This window comes from Agelaius tricolor, unplaced genomic scaffold (genome assembly GCF_023055355.1).
Source record: "Agelaius tricolor isolate 1412-34295 unplaced genomic scaffold, bAgeTri1.0.p SCAF_3, whole genome shotgun sequence".
NCBI lineage: Eukaryota > Metazoa > Chordata > Aves > Passeriformes > Icteridae > Agelaius > Agelaius tricolor.
Window position 1 is genome coordinate 25,067,735 of NW_027269263.1, and position 22,090 is coordinate 25,089,824.

Here is a 22,090-nt window from a genome sequence, read left to right on the forward strand (position 1 = left end):
TGTCAGAGATGTTTGATTTAAGGGAAAATGTCACCTTGTATGGCTGGTGATTTAATTATTTATTAAAGCTAGTTGAAGAAAATACCATTGCAAAATTCAGGCAGTGAAATCTGAAAAACAGCTTGGTCTCTTTGTGACATAATAGTGATACTCATGGGACATAAAAAAAGAAAGACTTAGTTGAGTATGTGATAATATATATTCATAAAAAGTGTTTTAAAATGCATTTACATTCCTAATGAAAACACTTTCTCTCTTTAATCCACCAGCTGACTGACGTGTGACAATATGTCAGTTGCTGAGGCTGTGCAAAGAAATGCCAGCAGTTCTGCAGGGTCTCTGGAGCTCAGCTTAAGTAAATCCAGTTAAGTAAATCCAGCACAGGAAAGAAAGTGGTAGTGTGGGTTTTTGTTATCATAGATGGATGAGGAAAAGAAACATTGTGGATTCATTGAAAAATTGCTTAACTCAGGAATAATTTCAGGTCAAGGTTTTTGGTTAATTTAAATTGCAGTTAAGGGAAGAAGACGAGATATCTTTATAAAATTGTTTGGTTTAGTTAATTCCTTGGACAGGTTTCTTGGTTATATACACTGCTGTTCTACTTGACTCTGCCAGTTTTCATAATTATGAAGTAAAGAAAAATCACTTCCACTTACGTTCAAACATATATTTATGCCACTTCGCAATTGATTTGTTTCAGTGGTTCATTTGAGTTGTTTTCTGGTTTTGTATGTTTGGTGGCATTGTTGTTGGCTTTATTTAAAAAGGAAAGCAGTCATACCTCATTGGGTACAATGTTTTCTTAAAATAGGTATGTGTATTCCAAAACATTTCATGATCTAGCAACTCTTCAACCATTATTAAGCCAGACTGATTGTATTTTGAGAAGCATTTTCTTTGAACAGTGCTGTTGGATTTATTTTGGGTTATGGCAACAGCGACGGAGGTTTGAACGACAGAATGTGAGAAGTACAAGAAAATGATCCAAATTATATAAAGGGTTACTCAGCACTCACCAAACTTGAACATCAAGTAATACAACAGTGCACAGTCTCCATGCATTGCTCAGTTTTAACCCTTGCTGAAGGTGCACACTTAAGCAAGATAACATGGACATGGTGTTTAAAATAAGGGGGGGGTGGTTTTTATAGATATAAAACTAATATGCACATGTGGATGTTCTTTTTTAAAGGGTGTCTATTGCAAGAATTGTTCAGGAACAATGAAAACTGTGTGGTCATCCTGTATGTTAGTATAGTTATAAGTACTCTCATTGAGAATGTTTTTCAACTTCTTTCACATTGAAAGACTAGATTTGCATGATAGTTTAATATGCTGCCTAAGAAATGAAAATGTTGAAATGGCATTGCTTGGAAGATGAGTCTAAGATTACATGATGTTGTAGCCAAAATAAGAAGAGAATATAATAACAACTGATGAAATACAATATAAGAAGAACCACTGAAAAGTCTCTGTTTCAGCTTGTTTTCTATATCAGTTTGTTTTATTGGTTTTGTAGAGTAGATTGTAGAGTAGGGTGAGGAAAGAGAGCTGGAGATAAATGGTTAATAAGACCCTTACTGGAATGGTTGTGCCAGCAGCAGCCAACACAAGTAAATGCCCAGGTGCTGCAGAAGTCTTGTGCTGTAAGGACAGCTGGAGTTCTGCCTGTCTGTTCTCCAGTCTCTGAGGGTGACATTTGAGGACAAGTACAAAGTACAGCATCGTTTCCCCAGTGTACTGTATCAGTTTCTAGCTCAGAGGCTCACTGAACTAGGCAAGTCTCTGTGTGGTTAGTAACCCTGAGCAGATTGCTTGTTCAGTCTCCTTTTGACTCTTGCAAGTTTGGGTAGTTTTATCATCTTGTGGCAAGGAGTTTCCACAGAAGAATCATTTTGTGTGCAGTATGCAACCTGCCATGGCTGGCTTTTTCACTCTTGTGCTGAAGGAGGTGGTGGATGCAGCAGATTCCCAGGTGCCCTCTTCAGCCCTTCAGTGAGTCTGTGGGTTGTGTCGTGCTTCTGTTTTTGTAATCTACGTGAGAGAGGAATACCAGATGTGTGCATGATCTCAAAATGCAGTAGATCCACACAGTGAATTTTTTAGTGGTTTTTTACTGACCTTTTAATTTCCACCATTCATTTAGCCTGTAGCTGAGTATTGAACCAACAGCAGCACATGGCTACTGAGTTATATTTACCAAGTACAGTGACACTAAAGTAAGGTATGTTTATGAGTTTTATATAGGGGAAACATTTTTTAAAGACTAATCAAACCTATAATCACAGAAATAAAATTATAAGCAGTTTTTATAGATATATGTAGTAAAGGCATATAACTTTTACAGTTTAGACGCATTTTATTCAAGGCCTGACACTTGACTAAACTTGCATCTTAGAACTGCCATGTTGTACTTTAAATATAGTGATTCAACATATTAATAATTCTGAAAAAAATTGATGTGACTTAAATGAAAATGTAACTTCAGAAGAAGTACTTGTGAGACTTTGGAGAGAGAGGGAGTTGAGTAGTTTTTTCAAAAGCACTTTTTTTAACTCTTCTATCTCCTAAATGCATGAAAACTGTAATAAGCAGTCTTGTAAATTAATTTACAGCAAAGTTTGCTTAATTTTTTTCAATATTTGCTCCAGTTCTTGGCCGTTACTGTCACATTTGCAGGGAGGAGGCAACATAATGATAATGCAGAATTCATGCAACTGTTTCTTCAGAAGCTCCTAGCATACAACAATGCACACTGAATTGTTTATAACAAATATACTTTCCAAAATGCAAGCCCACATGTTATACCATCATATGCTGTACAATCCCTCCTTTTTTGTAAATTAACATGTATCAGGATTTTAAACCCCCGCTTATAAACAAGTAGTATTAGTACTTGTCTTAGTCAGAAATACAGTGTCATGTGAGTGTTTCTGTAACCTTCACTTCATTGTCTGCCAGTAGTTATGCCTGTCCTACTATTTGACCTAAATTATTGTTGCAAAGTTTTATAATGGGCTCCACAATTTAGTACAGTACTTAAGACAGTAAAGGAAACTAATAGTTTCCTATGATGACAAAAGTTATTTCTGTATAATTGGATCTTCTCATATCAGCCATTTATCTTTCATTTTAATATAAATTTATTTGTTTATATGATGTGTATTTATCCCTATATTTGAGCTGAACTTCGCATATGTTAGGATATATATTTAGGAATTTTGTTTTTAACTGTAAAATACATACAAATTTACCAGTGCCACGAGGAAAACAGATTTTTTCAATCATCTCTGTGCATCACACTGTCATGTTAGTAATGAACATAAAACTCCATCTCTAGGCAGACATTCAATGTATTCATAAATTCTGGCCTCTTTTGCAGAGTTCATGAACTGCACAGTTCATGAAGGTAGATTGCTTTTAGCATGAGTAGACAAAAGCCATAACATACAAGGAACTATTCATTTGTTCACCACTGCATCTAAACTCAATGTGAGGTGTTTAGACTAGAAACTTAATCAAATTCAAATTAAATTAGCGAGAAAGTTGGAAAGCCAAAAGGAAATGTTAACTTACCAAAAGCAGCAGTTGTGCTGAATGTGAGCCTGTGTCCTGTCATGTGGACATAGTAACAGATTCTATTGAAAATTGATGGGGAATTGGCTGCCTGCTGCCCTAGGATAAATTTTCTGTTAAAGGCATGCAACAAGGAAGCTGGTTCCACTCTTAAGTCAAAAGGGTGATGCAAGTGATTAGAACAGAAATGAGCATTTGGGACAGAGATATGCAGGGGTTTGAAGACCCTGGCCATGCTTTACAAACGTATACACAGATGTATGGTGTATTTTTCCTCATGTTCAGCCACTCCAACACTGTGTTTATGAAGGATGCTAATGAAAGGATGCAGGCAGGTTTGTAACAGTGCTGACATGTCCTTTCTGTTTTTGGTCTGCAGCATATTTTTACCCCCAGGGGTTTTATTTTTTCCCCTGCAGCAGATGAGTTAATGCTTTTTGTCTTTTTTTGTCTCACTGTGTTGTTCATGTTTATATGCAAAAATTTCTTGTATAATTATTTCTTAGGGTCATTGACCTGTCCTTGGGTAATTCTGTCTGTGTACTCCTGTCTCTGCTTTAGACTAATCATTATAATGTATCTAGAAGGTTTTTGTATATGTGGGGAGAGAGGGTGTTCCCTTCAGGATCCTGTTTTCCTTAGGTTATTAGGCATTTGTTGCTCTTCCTTTCCTTTACCATTGAAATTCTGCTTTCCATAAAATATGTTCTCCTAGCTATATTATTCTTACTCCCCTTTTTTGGAAGGTAAAGGAAGATTTTGGGATCCCTGCATGTGGGTATATAAGGTGGAGTGATGAAATAGCATCCCAACTGCTCCCTGTCCCAAGAGGCATGAGTGAAGCTCTGAGCACACCCTGGGAGCAGTGGCTCCAGTGGGTGCTGCTCCATTCAGTAACACTCACACTGTGGTTGCTCAGTGTGTGGCTGCTGCCTTCTCTGTCTTCTGAATAATACCAAACATGAATCTGTAATGTTAAAAAGAATCAACTAATGGAAAAACAAAATTACTTGAATCTCAACTGTTCTTTGGGCATAGCTTCTGTTCTTTTTCCTAGTATAGGGAAAGTGCTTGCATGTAGCTGCCAGATGACTCTGATCTCATTTCTGAAGTGAGAGTATTTCATCAAATAAAGATTTATTTTCTTGTATGAATGACTTCATTGGTAGCTCTGCTAAGTCCACTGTCATGACAGTCAGTGCAAGTGGGCATCTGTTCTATTTCTTTTGGGGGTAAAAAAAAGCCTCATGTTTTCAGAGTTAGCCTGCTTCTAGGACCATGTCTATCCTTGAGGGCTATTCCATGTGTGAGGAGTCAGGTTGCTGAGGGAACATGAATACCCAGATACTGCTCACACTTGTAAATGAGATGTAAAAATTTCTAACACTTCATTCTTTTAGAAAGTGCTTATCAATGATAATAACCTTTTTTAAAAAAATCTCTGTGAACCATCTGAAACACAAACCAGTAGAAAGCCAAAATAAAAAATTGAATGCTTAATTTTTTGATACCCTGGAAGTTAATAACTTTAATTATGGCATGACAGCTCTGGGAGGTATAGACAGGAATGGTTACTTCTAAAGATCTCCAGTGGTAAGGCTTTGGTATTAGTGACCCACAAAAATTTTGAGGGGGAGAATATTTTCGAAGGCTTATAGCTGAATTTGCTCATCACAGTTGATCTAACAGCTGTCCTGTTTAAAAGTAAAGATGAAGCATTGTGCAGTAAGACAGAAGAAAATAATTACACTGTTCTGGTTTTATTGACATTCTAAGACTGTATATTCAGGGCACTTACTTGTCCAGCAGCAGAGTGACAGGATTTAGTAAAATGAAGTTTGGGTAACACTTAATGCCATGTTTTGTACTTGTTTGTCAATGGAGAAATGGCCATAGTATGGTGGTCTGCTGTTAGCATGAAAGATAATTTTACCAGACTGGTGATTTCCTGTTTACTAACTCTTTTCTTCTTTCTTTTTTTTTCTTCTGGCATGTTCCTGACAATCCTCCTTACTTGTGGCAATGAATATTTTGATCCTTGTGAACTGTAGAGCCTATTGTGAAGAATGGCAGGCCTCCAACGTCTCACAGCATGCACTCATTTCTCCACCAGTACACGGGATCTTTCAAGAAGCCCCCTTTACGGAGACCACACAGCGTCATCGGGGGCAGCCTCGGCTCTTTCATGGCAATGCCCAGAAATGGGAGCAGATTAGGTAATTTCCTGCATTGTTTGTTTCAAATAGTTTTTCTGTGAAAAATAATGTTGGTATTGATTCATAGCAAGAGGTACAGATACTCTTACTGCTTTAATAAATCTCTGAGTATGCAGTAATTTTTTCTGGAGTTTGAGAAATTTGTTCTTAAGGCACTGAATGTCTGTTAAGATTTTCAGGAAGAAAGCAATTAGAAGAGCACACAGAAAACACCCCTGAATTTTTTACAACTTTAGAAGTTGCAAAAGTATCAAAATATTCTTTCCTAATACTTTGAAAGGAACCCATGTATCCACCTCAGTTAAGCATTGGCAAGAAGTACAATAAATGTACTATGAAAAAAAAACAGAGGATAATCATCCTATATGTGGAATTTTAAAAGAACTGCTGTATTACATCTCATTATTCTAGAGAAAAAAATGTTTATTTCAGTGACAAATTCAGGCAACTCAGTTATAATTACCTTTTTGTTGTGGTCCTGAGCTATTTCTGCTTCTGTGAAGCAAGTAAGTTATGAATTTTTTTTTTCTTCAAGTGATTTGTCATGTTGGTGCCTCCAGTCACCATTAATGTTTTATCCTGTTTTTATGTTATTTTAAATTATGCTTAATTAATTGATAATAGAAAATGAGAGCAAGTCACAGCTTAATTAGAGTTTTTATTATTTTGCAATCTCCTGCCCTTCTTTAGAAGTGTGATAAACTGATGTTTGAGATTAAGCTAAGAATTTTCAAGATAGTAGTCAAACCACTTATATCCTCCTTTGGTGTAATACCACTCATCATGTTCAAAAAAATCCCTTTTTACTGCTTGAGTTACCATTCCAACTGAAAAAAGATGTATATCCTTTTGACTTTACTCTAGCAGCTGCTGTTATCACACAAGAAAATGGGTTTTAGTGTGCATGGTTTGACTACTCTATCAGTTTCTGATTTCACTCAAGTCCTGTAAACAGTATTTGCTTTTTCATTTTTGCCAAACCAATAATTAAGTTGCCAAGAATTTAACAGAAAGAGAGAGGTTTTTTTAATAAATTGTGTAGTTAGAGGAATCTGTTTTTATCTGAATATGTAGTCTTTATGGATTATTTGTCAAACTGGATACATGTAAACTAAGTACAGGAGCAGCAAAGATGTGTTTGAGTACAGAGGTGCCTGTACGCTCTCACTTGGGTTGCCCTTAACAAGAATTTCTAATTTTTTTAAGTGGTATGGAATAGATGTATGTACAGAGTGTATCATGGAATCCCAGAATGGTTTGGGTTGGAAGGGACCTCAAAGGATCACCGAGTTCCAACCTCTCTGCTGTGGGCAGGGACACTTTCCACTGGGCCTGGTTGCTCAGTATGTCTATGTTAAACACATCTTTTTGCTTTGGATATGATAATGCCTTTTTTAAAACTCCTTATTTGGTGGAAATACAAGATACTTTTACGTGTTATCTAGCAGTAAAAAACAGAAGTACAGGTATATGCAATCATAATTCCTCTTTCTGCTTCTTTTTCACATCTTTATTTTGTTCCTGCCATATGAGAATGGCTATAACTCATCAGAAAGCTGAGGTTTTTTCTATTGGGATAATGGCATCAGAAACAAAATAGTCAAATATGCTACACTGCATGAGACTTTGCTTTCTTCATCCACCCTCTTTTCTTTACAGTTTTTCCTCTATTTTGTAGGTAGAAAAGTGCTATCAGAAAGGTATCCTTGAAATGTAAAATCATGTGAGGTAAAAGATGGTTATTTCGTTAAAGAAAACCGGATTGAGACCTGCCACAAGTGCATCTTCATGTTGCCCATGTTTGAATGAGATTATCACTATAAAAATTGGTTGAGAAGCCCAGGAGGATTTTGGAGTTTCATTTGCTTTTTGAGCGTTGAACTTGAGTTTCTGCAGTTGCGATGATGTGTAAAATGCCAAAATACTTTAAAAATAGTTTCTACTTGGAAATTCTCTGTTAGCTTTATATTTTGTAAAATGCTGTGTAAACGAAAAATTTTTGAGCTATGCCTTTTTAAGAAAATTTTTTAGCAATTTTAAACTTCAGTATTTAGTTACCAGAATGATTTTAAATAATAGAAGTGATTTTCGGACCAGATTGTGAAACTATTGAATGAGGGTTTAACTGATAGATTCTTTTAGTTCAGTTACATCTGTACAGCTTCTACAGTCTTGTACCTCTGGAAACATTTAGCTGCTGCAGTCCATGATGAAGCCAGAGGTAATAAACTTTTTTTGGACCTGACCTGGCTGAATGCAGAAGGAATCCAGCTGTCTTTGTTCCATATTTATATTAACATCACCTCTGGAGAGGCTCCTGGAATGTGCAGAGTTAACTGAAGTTGGCCCTGCTGGTGAACTGCAGTAACAGCCAGGAGAGAGTTAATCCTTGCTTTTGCCAGTTGTGTTGATACAGTTATGGAGAAGTTTTGTTTCATTTTGTCATAAATATTATTTGAAAGGAATGATGTTTCCATACAGCATTCCATAGTTCAGTAATGGTAATGGCAAAGGCAGTTTCTCACTATGGTCTTCCTCAATTTGAATTATCACTGAAATTAATCATACAGTGTAGCCACTTCATAGAAAAGTAAGCTTTGGAAAAGTGCACCGTGGAAGAAATCTGTTATGCAAGTCACACGATTATTTTTGTAATAATTTGAAGTAAGGTGGAAAGATCATGCAGTCTGACTCAGTACTAATTAGTGACTTTGATTCTGGCTCACTTGGAGGAGTTCTCATTTGCTGCACCGCAGGTTCCCTGTATTAATTCCTTCTGTGGTATGTTCCTCACAGCAGAAATGAGGACAGCCTTTTCCTTTAAATGTACTTCTGTAGTTTCCCTGTTATACTGTAGTCATCTGCACCTAGCTTTTCATTACATGGCCATTCTGGATATTTAATGAGATATGTGGAGTACATTAAAATAAATAATCTATGTAAGAGAATGGCTTGGTATTGCAGTGAGATCAATTCAATACATTATTGAATTATTAAAACCTCTGAAGACTATGCAAGCAAGCTTTCATGCAGGTAAACCTGTCTATAGAAAGGCTTAGAGAAATTAGGGAAATATTTTAATGGTTTTCATCATTGCTTAATTAAGCATCATTGTGCACCTGTATAAAAATGATGAAAATGTCTGGGTTAATGCCTTAGTCTGGGGTTTATGCCATTAGAATAATGAACATAAGGCTCTACTATTGCCTTTTTAATTGAATCAAATAAAAGAATGCATTTATATCAAATGACAGCACAGTCAAGTTATTTTTAAAAAGCTTAAAATTATATCTGTTTAGAAAATAATTAAAACATCTGCAAACCCTTATAGATAGGAGTAGTTGGGTGTTTAGCCTATTGGAAATGCATGTGCTTAATGATACATTTTTGCTTGCTCCAGCCAGTATTCTGCATAAATGTTCTGGGCATGTAGCTTATCCAGACTTACCAGAATTAATCATATCACAGTGGTATTCAAATCATCGTCTTATATAAGTCTGAAATACTGCATTTTTAGACTTGACTGGTACAGACCCTCTTTGTCTTCACATTCCTGATTTACAAAGAACAGAATTTCCTTGCAGCTACATTATCTGTCCCAAGTATATGGGTTTGTGGTACTAGTTCTTGAAATAGTGCTTAGTTGTGTGTTATTACATAGGTGATCTTCTTAGTAGAAGAAGAATTACCTTTGTCAACTAGGGTGCTCTATGTAGTTCTGAGCATGGCATCTCCAATTCTCTTTTTTTACTTGTAAATTCATAATACAAATGCTTTTATGAATTAAATGTGACAAATATGACAGTATCAGTCCCATAATTACTTTATTTAAAGTATCAGTTTCTTTAAAAAAGAAATTATGTAATTGCACATGGCTTAAAACACAGTACTACTTTAATTTTGTCAGTTTGATTTTGTGAGATTGCCAAGATAACTGTGCCTTGCCTAGCTTCCATGAAGACAGTAGACTTTGGGTCCCAACCAGTGGGCTTGTTTTAACATGGGGATAAACAGATTGGGGAACAGTTCTCAGTAGCTGTTACACTTCATTTTGCTAACAGAATCTAAAGAGCTGTAATTGCTAAATTGGATTACATGACCTCTCAGAAAAGTATTTTAAAAGAGGGTTTTTATTAAAGAAACAGTATGCTGAGTGTGCTATTATACCAGATATAACAGTGCTGGCATAACAGCTTTGCTGCAAGTATGTTTTAAATAATGCTTTTGTATCAGTAAAATTAATTTTCCACAGTTTGTTAGAGATTTTTAAAAATATAGCTGTCAAGTCACTACAGAGAAGACATTTCTTAGGGACTTAGCAGAAGAGAGTCACGTTTTTTCTGCTTAGCTTGAAAACTATGGCTGATCTTTAGGAACCACTTTCTGAAACTGTTTTCCTGTGGCTTGAATTGCCATGCTTTTAGAAGCACTGATAAGTATTTAGCTTGTTTGCAATCAAAAGATTGCTCATTGTATAAGGAGTGCAGGTTTTTGGGTTTTTTTTTCATTTATCTGAAAAATCTGAGCATGACTTACAGGGAAAATTCTTATTCAGTGTGGATTTTTAATAGAAAGACAATATAAATCTGCATCACTGCTGGAAAATTTGCTTTGTGCATGAGATGCATGCTTTGTTTGTGTTTAATTACAGTATTCTGAGTTAAAATATGTGTTGCTAATAACTTACAAATTAATCTTTCTTTTTATATCCATTCTGTTTTCCATAAAAGGAAATTGTTTGTACTGAGGAAGAATTTGTTCCTTTGAAGTGTGCATGATTCTGTGTGAGCCAAGCTAGACAAATATTTTAGAAGATGTGCAGATAATGAAACATAGCCCTAGTGGTGCTCTTTTCCCCAGAAAATCCAATTTTCTTGGTTGTTGATGGTGGTAGAACTTGCAGTTTAGTTTCTCTTCTTGTTTTTGAGGGCTTTTTTAATTTGCTGTACTGCTTTGCAAATGTTAAATACTTCCAGGTGTGTTGGTGGTAAGGATGAATTGATCTCTGTGTGTTTAGCTAATACTATCATTTTTCAGAGATAGAGTTCTGGGATTTTTAGTTGTTCCTCAGGTTCTTCTACACCTTGTAGAAGATAATGATTTCTAAGAAGGATCAGGAGACAGCAGGGAAACTGGTGTCTTTTGAAGCACCTACTTTGTATATATAGGTACTTAATTTCTGGAGTAATTTTGGAGTTCAGGTATTTCAAAGTTGGTGATGGAGCATTACTCATAGTGAATTACTTGTATGGCCACTTTCCCATGTGTCCTTTTGCAAATTGTTTGGCTCTTTATGCTATAACGACACTGCCTTGATTTTCTTCTGTTCATTACAGTGTTTGTCTCCAAAGTCTGAAAAATGCTTTGGTTCTTAAAAGCAATGTATATATGTATGTGTACATACCATATACATAGGGTTTTATGTGCAGGAATCTTAAGGATTGTGTAAAAATTAACAATTTCAGGTGACACGAAGGTCCTGCATCACATAACTCAAGCAGTTAGGTAAATTCCTCCATAAGGTCACAAATTTCGCTTAATGGCTCTTAAAAGTCAGGTCTTCTACTGAATGCACTTTTATGTTGTGGACCTTGATTTAGATGGTTATAATACATCCCCTGACTTCACACATGGATGCCAGGGGATTTTCTATTTGAAGCTTCTGTATTTGCCATTTCTGAAAATACTATTATACTTCTTGGTAGGACTTTAAAGTGTCTGAAGGTATCTTTAGGTTACCAGCATTAGTTAGTCTGATTTGAAAATGTTAATTATTCTCAGCAACGTTGTATATGCAGAAGCAGCTAAAAGAGAAGTGGTACTGAGGAATTTTAGGAACTGCAGCTGGGAGGGAGAGTTAGCTTTTCTGGAATTACAGCTGGGATTGGAATGTCTGTCTTTCGTTTTGGACAACTGGGTTTTGCTGCAGTTCAAGAAAGTTTGCATAGACTTGCTATAAAATAATCCTGTTCATTTTGTGGTTATTACTGAGTCATAAAAAGTATGTATCAAGACTGCCATGCCTGTGATGAGTCGTTGACTCTGCTGTAACTCAGTGCACAGTAATGATTCAATTATTTTCCATCTGTACAAAAGAGATATTTGAGGTATTGCTGTTTAACTATTTTCAATTATTTGTATTATTTTTAAGATATTGTTCATGAAAATTTGAAAATGGGATCGGATGGGGAAAGTGATCAAGCTTCTGGAACGTCATCTGATGAAGTTCAGTCTCCCACAGGAGTTTGTCTCAGAAACCGGATACACAGACGAATCTCAATGGAGGTAATTCACTTTTCATATAAGGATCATTTCAACTGACAAGAGAGTTGGGGGTTGCTTTAATTGTTTGTTGTAACTGGTTGTCTTTTCAATTAACTTTAACCAACCATTCTGCCATAAATTTCATGCAGAGAGCATTATTTTCATACTATTTAAATTTGTCTCCGTTTATCACACAGAACAATGGTTATCTTGCACTGTTTATGAGCTGTTAATTTTGAAAATCTAAATATGTTTTGAAACCTGAATTTTTGGAAGGAATTTCTTAAGTGCAGCATTTGAATAGTTTTTTGTTGCATTGTGTACAAACCACTGAATGTATTCAAGAAGATACATGGTTTAGACATTTTTTACTTAACACTGTTTTGCTAGTCTTTGCAAAAGTAATGGTACAGCAGCAGCGATGGTCTTGACTGCTTCAGCCTTTTCCTCTCTTCCTGTTTTTTTTCATGAACGGAACTTTACAGGATGGTAAACAAAAGGAGGAAAAGTACCTTATGAATAACTGTGCACATAATTTCCTTTATTTATGGCTCTCATAATGAATACTAGCCACCCTTGTGCTTGCTTTGTTGTCATTTCCCTTGGTGAACTAAAACAGAACACTTCCCTTTTTCTAGAGTGTATAAAAGTTGCAGTTTTAATGATGTCTTTGTTACAGAAAGTTGTAGGATTTTGTAGTTGCTGTTTTTGGTATACATCGCAATAGGCATAGCTGTAAGATTTTGAATTTTCATTCAAGGTTCATATCAAATACTGGATTGAGAAACTGATTTGGATAAGTTACAGTAGAGTGTCCATGCCAAAAAAATTTTTTTGTGAGGCGTTCCGTTATGCTTGGAATTCCAAGGCTCCAAGCATATAGCGCAGATACGATTTCAAAAATGTGTGAATTAGTTGTATTCATTATTTAGATAGTTTCTTGCACCTGGGAGGTTTTGTATTCAAATTTTTAAATTTCTATGTTATTTGATCTAAGATCTTTGTTTTCCTGGCTTTGCTTGCTGAAATTTACTTGGAGAGCAAAGGTGGGTTTACTGGTTTATGCAGGATACTTCAATTAAGGAAAAAAGTCATTGTGAAAACCTGCTTATCAGAATGTATGCTGGAGAAACTAAAAATCAAGGAAATTACTTAAAAGGATTATTTGCTTTTTGTTCATTGTCTGTTTCTTCTCAATTTTGAAATGCATATTTAGAACAGGAAAGAAAAAAATTAATGATTCATAATGAAATTAACAAACTGAAATGGAAATCCATCAGGTCTTCCAGAGAGGGCTAAGAACCATTAAAGGATTCTCTTTTGTATTGGAATTCAAGAACTCCAAAAGAAATTAGTAAAGGTCTCAGGAATAGTAAAGGTCAGGAAATTCCTGTGTAATTTTTCAGAAGGCTTTTTTTTTTTTCCAAGTAAAAGCATCTTTTCATTTGCCTCTTCAATAGTAAAACAATTCTAATATTACTGTTTAAGAGGTTTTAGGAAGCTTTTAACTTTTGTAAATGCAATGCTGATTTTCTCATTTTCCAAATTCCAAATGCTTGCTTCTGACTGTTGAAATTAGCATTATTTCTTCATTGGCTTGCTCAGTCAATGAGAGAGAGAACAAATGATTTTTTGGCATCTATTCATGTATATTCTGTAAGAATTGTAACGTTTCCCTCAAATCACTGTAGTATTGATACAGTGACTTTTCCTGTAAGATTCCATGCTGATGAGTGCAAACAGTCTCACTTCTGAATTTTAAGAATAAGAGATGCTTTTGGTGGACTTAAGTTTGCTTTTTAAAAGTACTTTGTAGCAGATTAAGTTGGACTTGTACCTGTTTGTGCATTCCAGAGGGAGAAAAATGCAACAATCTCATAGCTTTGGTTAAAATACCTTTCTAATGATAATCTTTTCAGTCAACTTTCTCATTTCCTAAGTGAAAAGGCTTTAAGTGATTACATTGTCTGCCTGTATTTTCCTCCTTCTATTTATCCCATGGGTCATTTTCTGTCAGTTTTGACAGATGGCTAGAAATCTCAGATTCTAATTCTCTATTAATTTCTGTGAAAAAAGCTTTGCATTGGGAGACATTGCTAATGTATCCACTGCTAGTTAAAAACCACAATATCCATGTATGAGTTCAGTTGCAAGGTATAAATCCACAGAAGACCCAGTTTTACTCATTTTGCTCCTTGTGGAATGGGATCACTTACTTCCTTGACCTTTGGGGGAACCAAAGCAAGGTTTCTTTCCTCTTGTAAAAAGTTGTGTCTGTATGTCTTGTGGGATTTGTGCGGTGGAGCTGGCTGATTCAGTAGTAGCAATGTGATTATATAAAGAAAAAGAAGCAATCTATGTTGTGAAGTAAGTTTCTATTATTCAGTTTTATTTTGATGGCTGGCGGCGATCTGTTGTCTCTAGACATTGGGTAGCCTGAGGACATCCTCCCTTTATAGCCATTTAGGATGCATTATAGCTGTATGCTGTGCATTACAGGTTGCAGTAAATTAGTACATGTGTGACAGAATGTTTTTGCTGTAGTCTGCTGAGGTCGTTAGCTCCAGCTGAAATCCACTGTGGAAGGTATTTGATTAAACACACACAGTTGGATAACGCGATAAAGCAGTATTCCTTGTTCCTCCTCACTAAGATGAATGTGCCTGTCACACTATGGCTGTATCCTTTCTTGTGCTTAGTTTGACCAATATTTGCTGTATTTATAGTGGTTTTGTACATAATTTCTTGGTTATATATGTTTGGCTCTTTCTGCTAAATTGACAGAAGTCCTAATTCATTTTGAAGGTAACTAATCAGATAAAGTTGAAACCTTGACATCCTTTTTAGTTACAGGAGTTTTGTATATATAACCAAATTTTTTATGCTCAGCTTGAACTTCCTCTAGGATTCTGAAAATTAGCAATCCAACCAGGTTTTATTAAATGCTTGCTAAAAATTGCATACTGTACTCAAAGTGCTAATTAGCAAAAAAAAAAAAAAAAAAAATTATTATTCCTGACACATTTTGTCCATTAGAATACAAGTTCTGATTTTTAGTGCCCATCCCCACTGCACTGCCCATCCTAAATAATGCGTAGCTACAAATAAAATGTCAAAGAGCAGACGTATTCTCTGCTGCAGAATATATGAAAGATTCTGTTGGGAAATAAAACTTGATCTTTCCAAAATTTTCATATAGAGAAATACAAAATAAACAGTGGAGAGAAATGAAAAACATATTTGTTAAGCAGAATCTCCATAGCAATTGAAAGTGGAAATTTCATAACCTTAACTTGTCCTGCTTTAGATAGGAAATCAGCATACTGCAATGTAACCTAAGTATGAAACATTTTGAATATGAAGTGGTGGTAGTGAAATGAGAAAGAGCCCTGCTCTGCAGTGAAAATTCTGCTGGGGTGAAAACTTCCCATGCACAGTAGCAGCCATGGAAATACCAGCTTTCAGTCTGTAATATCCACCCCCCCATTCCCCCATCAGTTATAATTTGGGCCAGCATGACAGGGAGGTGATAATGTGGTTGCTTCTGAATTCAACAACGCTGCAGTTGTGGTTCGAGATTGGGTTTTTAATAATGATTGTTCCTTGTTATCATGTGCTTAGAAGACAAAGAGAAAATACCAGAGTCCCATTGTGTTGCCTAGATAAAGTTTATTTTGCTTGTAATCCACAGACTACAAATTGTCGGTAAAGCAGCTGCTTTTTCTTTTTCTTTCTCCTTCCTGCCGTTCGTTCAGGCAGGAACCATGCTGACAGTAGGTGTGAGCATCTATTGTGTGAAGAGTTTGGCTTCAAACAGCTGTTAGGTTTTAATTAAAATGACTTCTACTCTTCTGCTAATATGAATGATTATGTACTAAGTCAGTAGGACTGTTTATCAAACAAAATGGAGGGAATAATTTTTTTGAAGTGTCAGTGGTATAGCTTAAGAATGTCTACACGTATATCTCTATTTTAAGTGCAGGTGCTTTCGTCATGCAATATGAAACATTTCTCCAGATCATGGAACTATAGCTTAAAGCATTTTCAGTTTGATTTTGCTAGACAATAAGTAATGCATTAATATAAATAAAGAGGTAATGCATTAATATAAATTTATGTTATAAGCTGTAAGTGTTCATTGGGGGCCCTGTGCCTATGCAGTGGACAGTGAGTGCATCATTAAGAGCTGTGGTGGATAAAAAATAAGGAGAAACAGTCTGTGCAAATTGAAACATCTGTTTCCCTTTCCCAGAAGTCCAAGGTCTGTTAGCTGTCTTAGCATGTGAACTGGCAGAGGGCCATAACCCACTGTTCACCAGCCTGTTTCCCAGATATTTTATCCTGAGAAACAGTTCTTATCCATCTGACTGTCACATTAGTGACAGAAGTGTGTTCCAGATCAGACTGCTCCTACCACATTGCTATAGGGGATAATTCTCCCCTGAGAGGATTAGCTGCACGGTTAGTACTTGTATCTGAACAGAAGGAAATACAAAGGCTACAAATTGATGCTGTAGGCAGGTGTGTGTTGTGATGGTCACCTTCCAAAAGTAAGAATGTAGATGAAAAACAAGGTTTTTTTGAGCTTCACTCTTACCAGGGTATAACTGCTTTGGGGGCCTTGACACACAGCCTGAGTAACTCAACATGTTCTTGGTCCACCTGGGCAAGTGTACCTTCTCCTAAGAAAAATACACAAAATTAATTGATATTTCAGCTGATAAAAGTGTTAAGAATTTGTTGATAGGCTTCAGATTAGAATGTGGTTTGTAGTTTTCCATTCTCATGCGCCAATAGGGCACTCTCAGCTCCGCTCAATTGTTTAAATGCTTGAACAGCAAGCTGGATGCAGTACTGACCCAGGCTTTTGGTCATGGGCAGTACAGGATTGTCTTCTGCCCTTAGTTTTGGAAGGAGGAAGCCACTTTATCTAAGATACCTAGGGCTGAATGCTCAGGCTATCTTGCCATCCAGGTGGTTTCCTTGTGTACCAAGCAGACATTACTACTTGCGGCATTCTCTGAGCAGTTTCTTCCTTCCCCCTTCCTTCTGTGCTTGGCAGCTGCAGAACTGTCTGTGCCATATTTACTGGGTTTTGTTGAACTTGATTCTCTCTGACTCCTGAGAAAGCAGTAGCTTTTCTTCTGATTGTCACTTCTGTGAATCTAAGTACATGATCACTTACCAGAAGATTTCAGTACTAGACAGAAAAAAAATTGAAGCTGAATACAATCAAGACTTCTAAGACTTCTTTTGATTTGCAGTGGTCACTGCACTATCTCCATTCAGTCATGCTTGTATCATTTTTCTCAACCTTTTTCAAGGTTACACTAGAAAATGCATTACCCTTTTTATAAACTCCCACTTTCATATTTCTGTGACCCTTGGTGATTTCAGAAGCCCCCTTCAAAAACCCAAGTGCATATTCTAAATTACTAGTATGGTTTTGATTAAGCTGATGGACCTCCTTTTGATCTATTTGATTGGCAGACTCATTTCTTCTCCAGAACACTGTCACTACAGCAAGTAAAAGAATTTCAGCTTAGGTAACAGATAACTTCAACATGCCTTTTACCAGACCTTTTAAAGGGTAACTGCCTTTGTTATCAGCAATTAACACTTTTTTTGACCTTCTGTTGAGAACTTTCGTCATTCTGGTGCTAAAGTTCTTGCATTCCACTTGCAAATACTCCTTTAGAAAAGTTACTGCCCTAGGCAATGTTCTTTCTATAAGGATAGAATATATGCTTTTTTGGTTTTGTGTCTTTATATCTTGGGTTTCCTTCAAGTTCCATTTAGGAGTAGTCTAGTATGACATCGGATGTGTTCAGTCATCTATAAAACACATCTGTCATAATCACAGAAATGCATCAGATGAAAAGTCAGTAACGGGGTGCAGTTTCATACTCTGTAGTCCAGCCACACTTTAATCCAGGAAGGTCAGATTTCCCATTTTCATATTCAAGATGTTGGTTTATTTTTAATTAGCCACTTTTTCATGGGACTTACCTTTTGGTACTTAAAGCATTGTTGATGATGTAAATGCTAGTGTTAGTAATTAATATTACACAGAACTGTTTTAAAGGTCCAAGTTTGTGTTTTTGCAGTGGTGTGTTGCCTTTTTCCTTCTTCTTGACCTTGTTTTTCTTACAAGCTGGTAACCTACACTACCTTTTTTCCTTTCGGGGCAGTTTCTCTTGTTGCTGTATTACAGAAACTGATGAAAACATACAGAAATCCATGTTTAGAAATCAGGAAGGTGTAGTAGTAAGTGAGGCAGAGCTTGTTTTATTATCTTCTGTTCCTGCCCAGCACCTACTGCTGAGTCACACGGCCATAGACCCTGAATTTGAGCGGGGTTTATATTGAGGCTGGTGCTACAGATTGTTATCTTGATAGGTGGCAATTTAGCAGGCAAACAAAATCAGACATAGTATCTTTATAGTTGTTATTATTTTTTACATTCTTCCATTCTTCCTTATATTCTCTTAAGTTCACTTGGTGACAAGCTTTCTGATGCAATAAAATAATAACCAAAACAAAGAACCCCCCCCCACCCCCAAAAAAAACCAAACTAAAGGAAAAACCAACCAAAAAGCCCCTGAAGAATAATTTTCAAGTGTTTCTGGTATAATCTGTCACAAATTTCATGTGTATTTATATACTTGCTGAAAGGAAAGTTAATATCTCACATTTGATTTTCATTTCTCCTTTCTCATATTTTTCAAAACTGGTTTTCTGACACGTGTATTTGTTTTGTTTGGTTTCATTGGATGTGAATAGAAGCTCCTGGAATGCAGTTTGTGAACACTATTTGTGCTGAACAGTTTAAACCTTTCTCTTTAAAACTAATGGGAGAGATGAAGTAAATAAAATAACAGCCTGTGGTTTTTTTTGAAAAATGTGTGAAAGAGCAGGTTTTTTCAGCTGGTTGGTAGCCTAAGCAGCATATCCATGAAATGAAAATTCTCACTAAATGTGAGAAGTACTGTACACTAATACACACTATTACACAAAATACACTAAAAGTATTTTGAAAGTGTTCAGAATTCATATTTTTGCCTGCTTAAAAGAACCTATTGGCCTGTAATTCTAATTATGTGCCATCAAAATTACTAATTGTTCCAAATACTACTGAAAAGATGCTTAGCACATTTCCTAAGTTTTTCATGGTGCTAAAATAAATAAAAACAAAGATATCTGCTTGCAATACTGGTTTCTATGCTTTAAATTTTTATATTATTCATATTTATTTAACATTCTTATTTGAGGACCATAGCTACTGTAGATATTGGCAATAACATTCTTCAGCTGCTGGTGGTAAAGTCCTTGCTTTGTTGATTGATGATAGTAGATGTGCTGGGAAAATGTGACACCTAGCCCCAAAGCAGAGATTTAACCCTAGAATTTGTAATAATAATATTTCACAGACGAGGCTGGGCTCCTTGTCTTTGCCTGGCATGTCAAAATCCAGTCTGACAAGCTGTGTTTATGTTGAGCAGGAGGCAGAGAACATGCATTGTCTGTGATCACTGGTATTTCTTCTGAGTCTGAAATGGCCTGTGGGCTCAATCTCATGATAAAGTCCCTGAAAGTGCGTTCTGTACTCGATTAGCATATCTGGAAAAAGACCTTTTGATTTAAATGATGAATGAATTCCACCGTATTTGGGGTCAATTCTGTCCCAAATGTAAAAGAGCCCCTTGATTCAGTACTGAAAATTGATGCTTTCTTAAATTGTGCTGCATTTCAACTGACTTGATAAAAACCAGTATGGATTTGTGGAGTGAAATCTACCAGTGATCCTTTGTAGATGGATCTTAAGATTGTATTTTCATTATGGCTGCTAATAGAAAAATTCTTTGATGACCCTTTCCTCAAATTTAGCAGAAAAGTAATTGAATAATTGTGATTTAATGTTTTCAGTAAAATTGTAACAGTAACAACATTCAAGTATAAAGGAAAAATCTAATATTCAGATATAAATCATGCTGCTAACGCAGAAAAAATGCACTTTATGCATCATAATGAAAGTATAGCTAAACCTGTCAGTTGTGTGGGGGAATGATGATGGCTTTATATACATATAAGGAAGACCAGTAGAGATAACTCATCCCAGCTGTTAAAATAGTCTTTTTGCTTACAGTAATTGAAGCCTATTTATAAAGGTATTAAAATAGTGTGCTGCAAGGATGCTATAGGTTTCTTCTGGTGCTTGTGTATGCTGGTGTTCTTCTTAAAGATCTTGAAGGTCTACAGAGCTGTAACCAAATAATAGTTTTTTACAAATATGTTCTCTGGTTTAGGGTTGGTTTTTTATATATTTATTTTTGCCTCTAGCAGTCTTGTTGTATGTCATAATTCTGTAGAGGATCCAGTTGGCTTCAACTGTGCTAACTGTCATTTGACAAAAATGTGCTGAAATTTGATAAGGCAACCTTCAGAAAAACTCCACATGGTATCTGATACTAAAATGATACAGTAAGTACATGCTTAAAAGTTGTATATTAGAATGTTTAAATTCTTACTGGCACAAGCTAATGTCTTAAAATTAATTTGTTTGCTTTGTGTATCGTGAGGTAGCACATAATACACATTCTTTGTTAAAATATTCAAGGAAAAAATCGTGTAAAAATTTGGTTGGTTTGGAGGTTCTTTTACAGTAAGCATGTAATGAAGTTGAATTGTGTTGCACAGAGGGTTGTATGATGCAGTATTTTAGATGTCATTAAGCATTCTCCAGTGAACAAAAGCACAATGAGTAACTAGTGAACAGCCCATGGTTGCAGCTGAGATGTCTCACTGAAGCTGGTGAGAAGGCCAGTTCAGACCCATGCTTACACAGCAGCATTTTCATTTCATCCATGGTGGATTGTTTGGGTCGTCAGGCTGATGTCTGTAGACTTAGGAGAACAATTCTTTCTTCTTTGTGAGGCTGTAGCAAAATTTCATGGATGGAATTTAGCAGAATCAACTCTTAAAAGATAAACTAAAATTTAAGGGAGAGGTGACCAGCAAGTTTTCTGTTGCCATATAGTAAGTACATACCTTAAATAATGACTGGTCTGGAAATGTAGCTCACCAATAAACAGAATAGCCAAAGCAATAAGGATTATAAGCTACATATAATGATGTAGCTTGGCAGTATGGTTTGTGTCACCCACTGACAGACACAGCATCCTACTCCCCTTGGCTCCTAACCTTGTATCAGTGGATTATTAGTTCCTTTGTTTGGAAGGGGTAGTTATGAGACTTTCTTACACCCAGCCCTTTCTCCTCCAAAAACATTGGGAACATCTGGCCACAGGCAATGAAATACTGGCTTTGGAGATACTCAGCTGTTAGGTTTGCTAAATGAAACAGTCAGTAAGAGTGAACTGAGGCTGATGTTTATCAGGGTTTTCCCTTCAAGTTTTTCTGACAAATCTTCCTTCTCTTGCTGCAGTTGCAGTTGTGAGTGTGGTAACAGTCTGAAATGGCCTATCAGTTCAAAGATTAGCAGCACTGGTAGTCCAGTGGGTACAAGAGAGACTTACTGTTGGAGCAAGAAAGGAGCACTCTCCAAATTGGCACATTTGTTACAGGTTAAAAATAAAAGTAGTCTGGTTTTCGTTTTTGCTTTTTGTAGTGTAGGTAAAATTGGAATTGGAAGACCTCAACAAAGCCTTCCCTGGGGCAGTTTTCTGGTTATGTATTTTTTGTGCTTAATGATGTTTTTTCTGTTTCATCATAAATATTAGTATTTATTTTCTTAATGTGCTATGTAAGTCAAAGACAAAATGACTTGACAGAAGACAGACAAACTTCACATAAAAAATGTGAATGTTTCAAGTTGCTTCTTTTTAGAACAGTTTTAATATGTAGAGTTCAAACATTGTCTATCCTCAGTTTATAAACTTCTTTATAACTTCTTAACATCTTTATAAACTTCAGAGAAGTTAACTGAAGTGTGTAGTGCATCTTGGCCAAAACAAATAATGGTGAATTAACAAAATCTGTAAGTTTTTTTGTTACGATATCTGATTTAAAGT

At 36.0% G+C, this 22,090-nt stretch overlaps 1 protein-coding gene across 4 annotated transcripts in view; it reads left to right on the forward strand.

The window, feature by feature from the left end:
• CDK17 (cyclin dependent kinase 17) overlaps positions 1-22,090 on the forward strand; it is a 99,812-nt gene that overhangs the window by 52,694 nt on the left and 25,028 nt on the right. For all 4 annotated transcript variants that reach the window (XM_071423249.1, XM_071423251.1, XM_071423250.1 and 1 more), the window contains 2 exons: positions 5,631-5,795; positions 11,947-12,080. In XM_071423249.1, the coding sequence (XP_071279350.1) occupies positions 5,631-5,795; positions 11,947-12,080 (299 nt within the window). The remainder of the gene's footprint in view (positions 1-5,630; positions 5,796-11,946; positions 12,081-22,090) is intronic.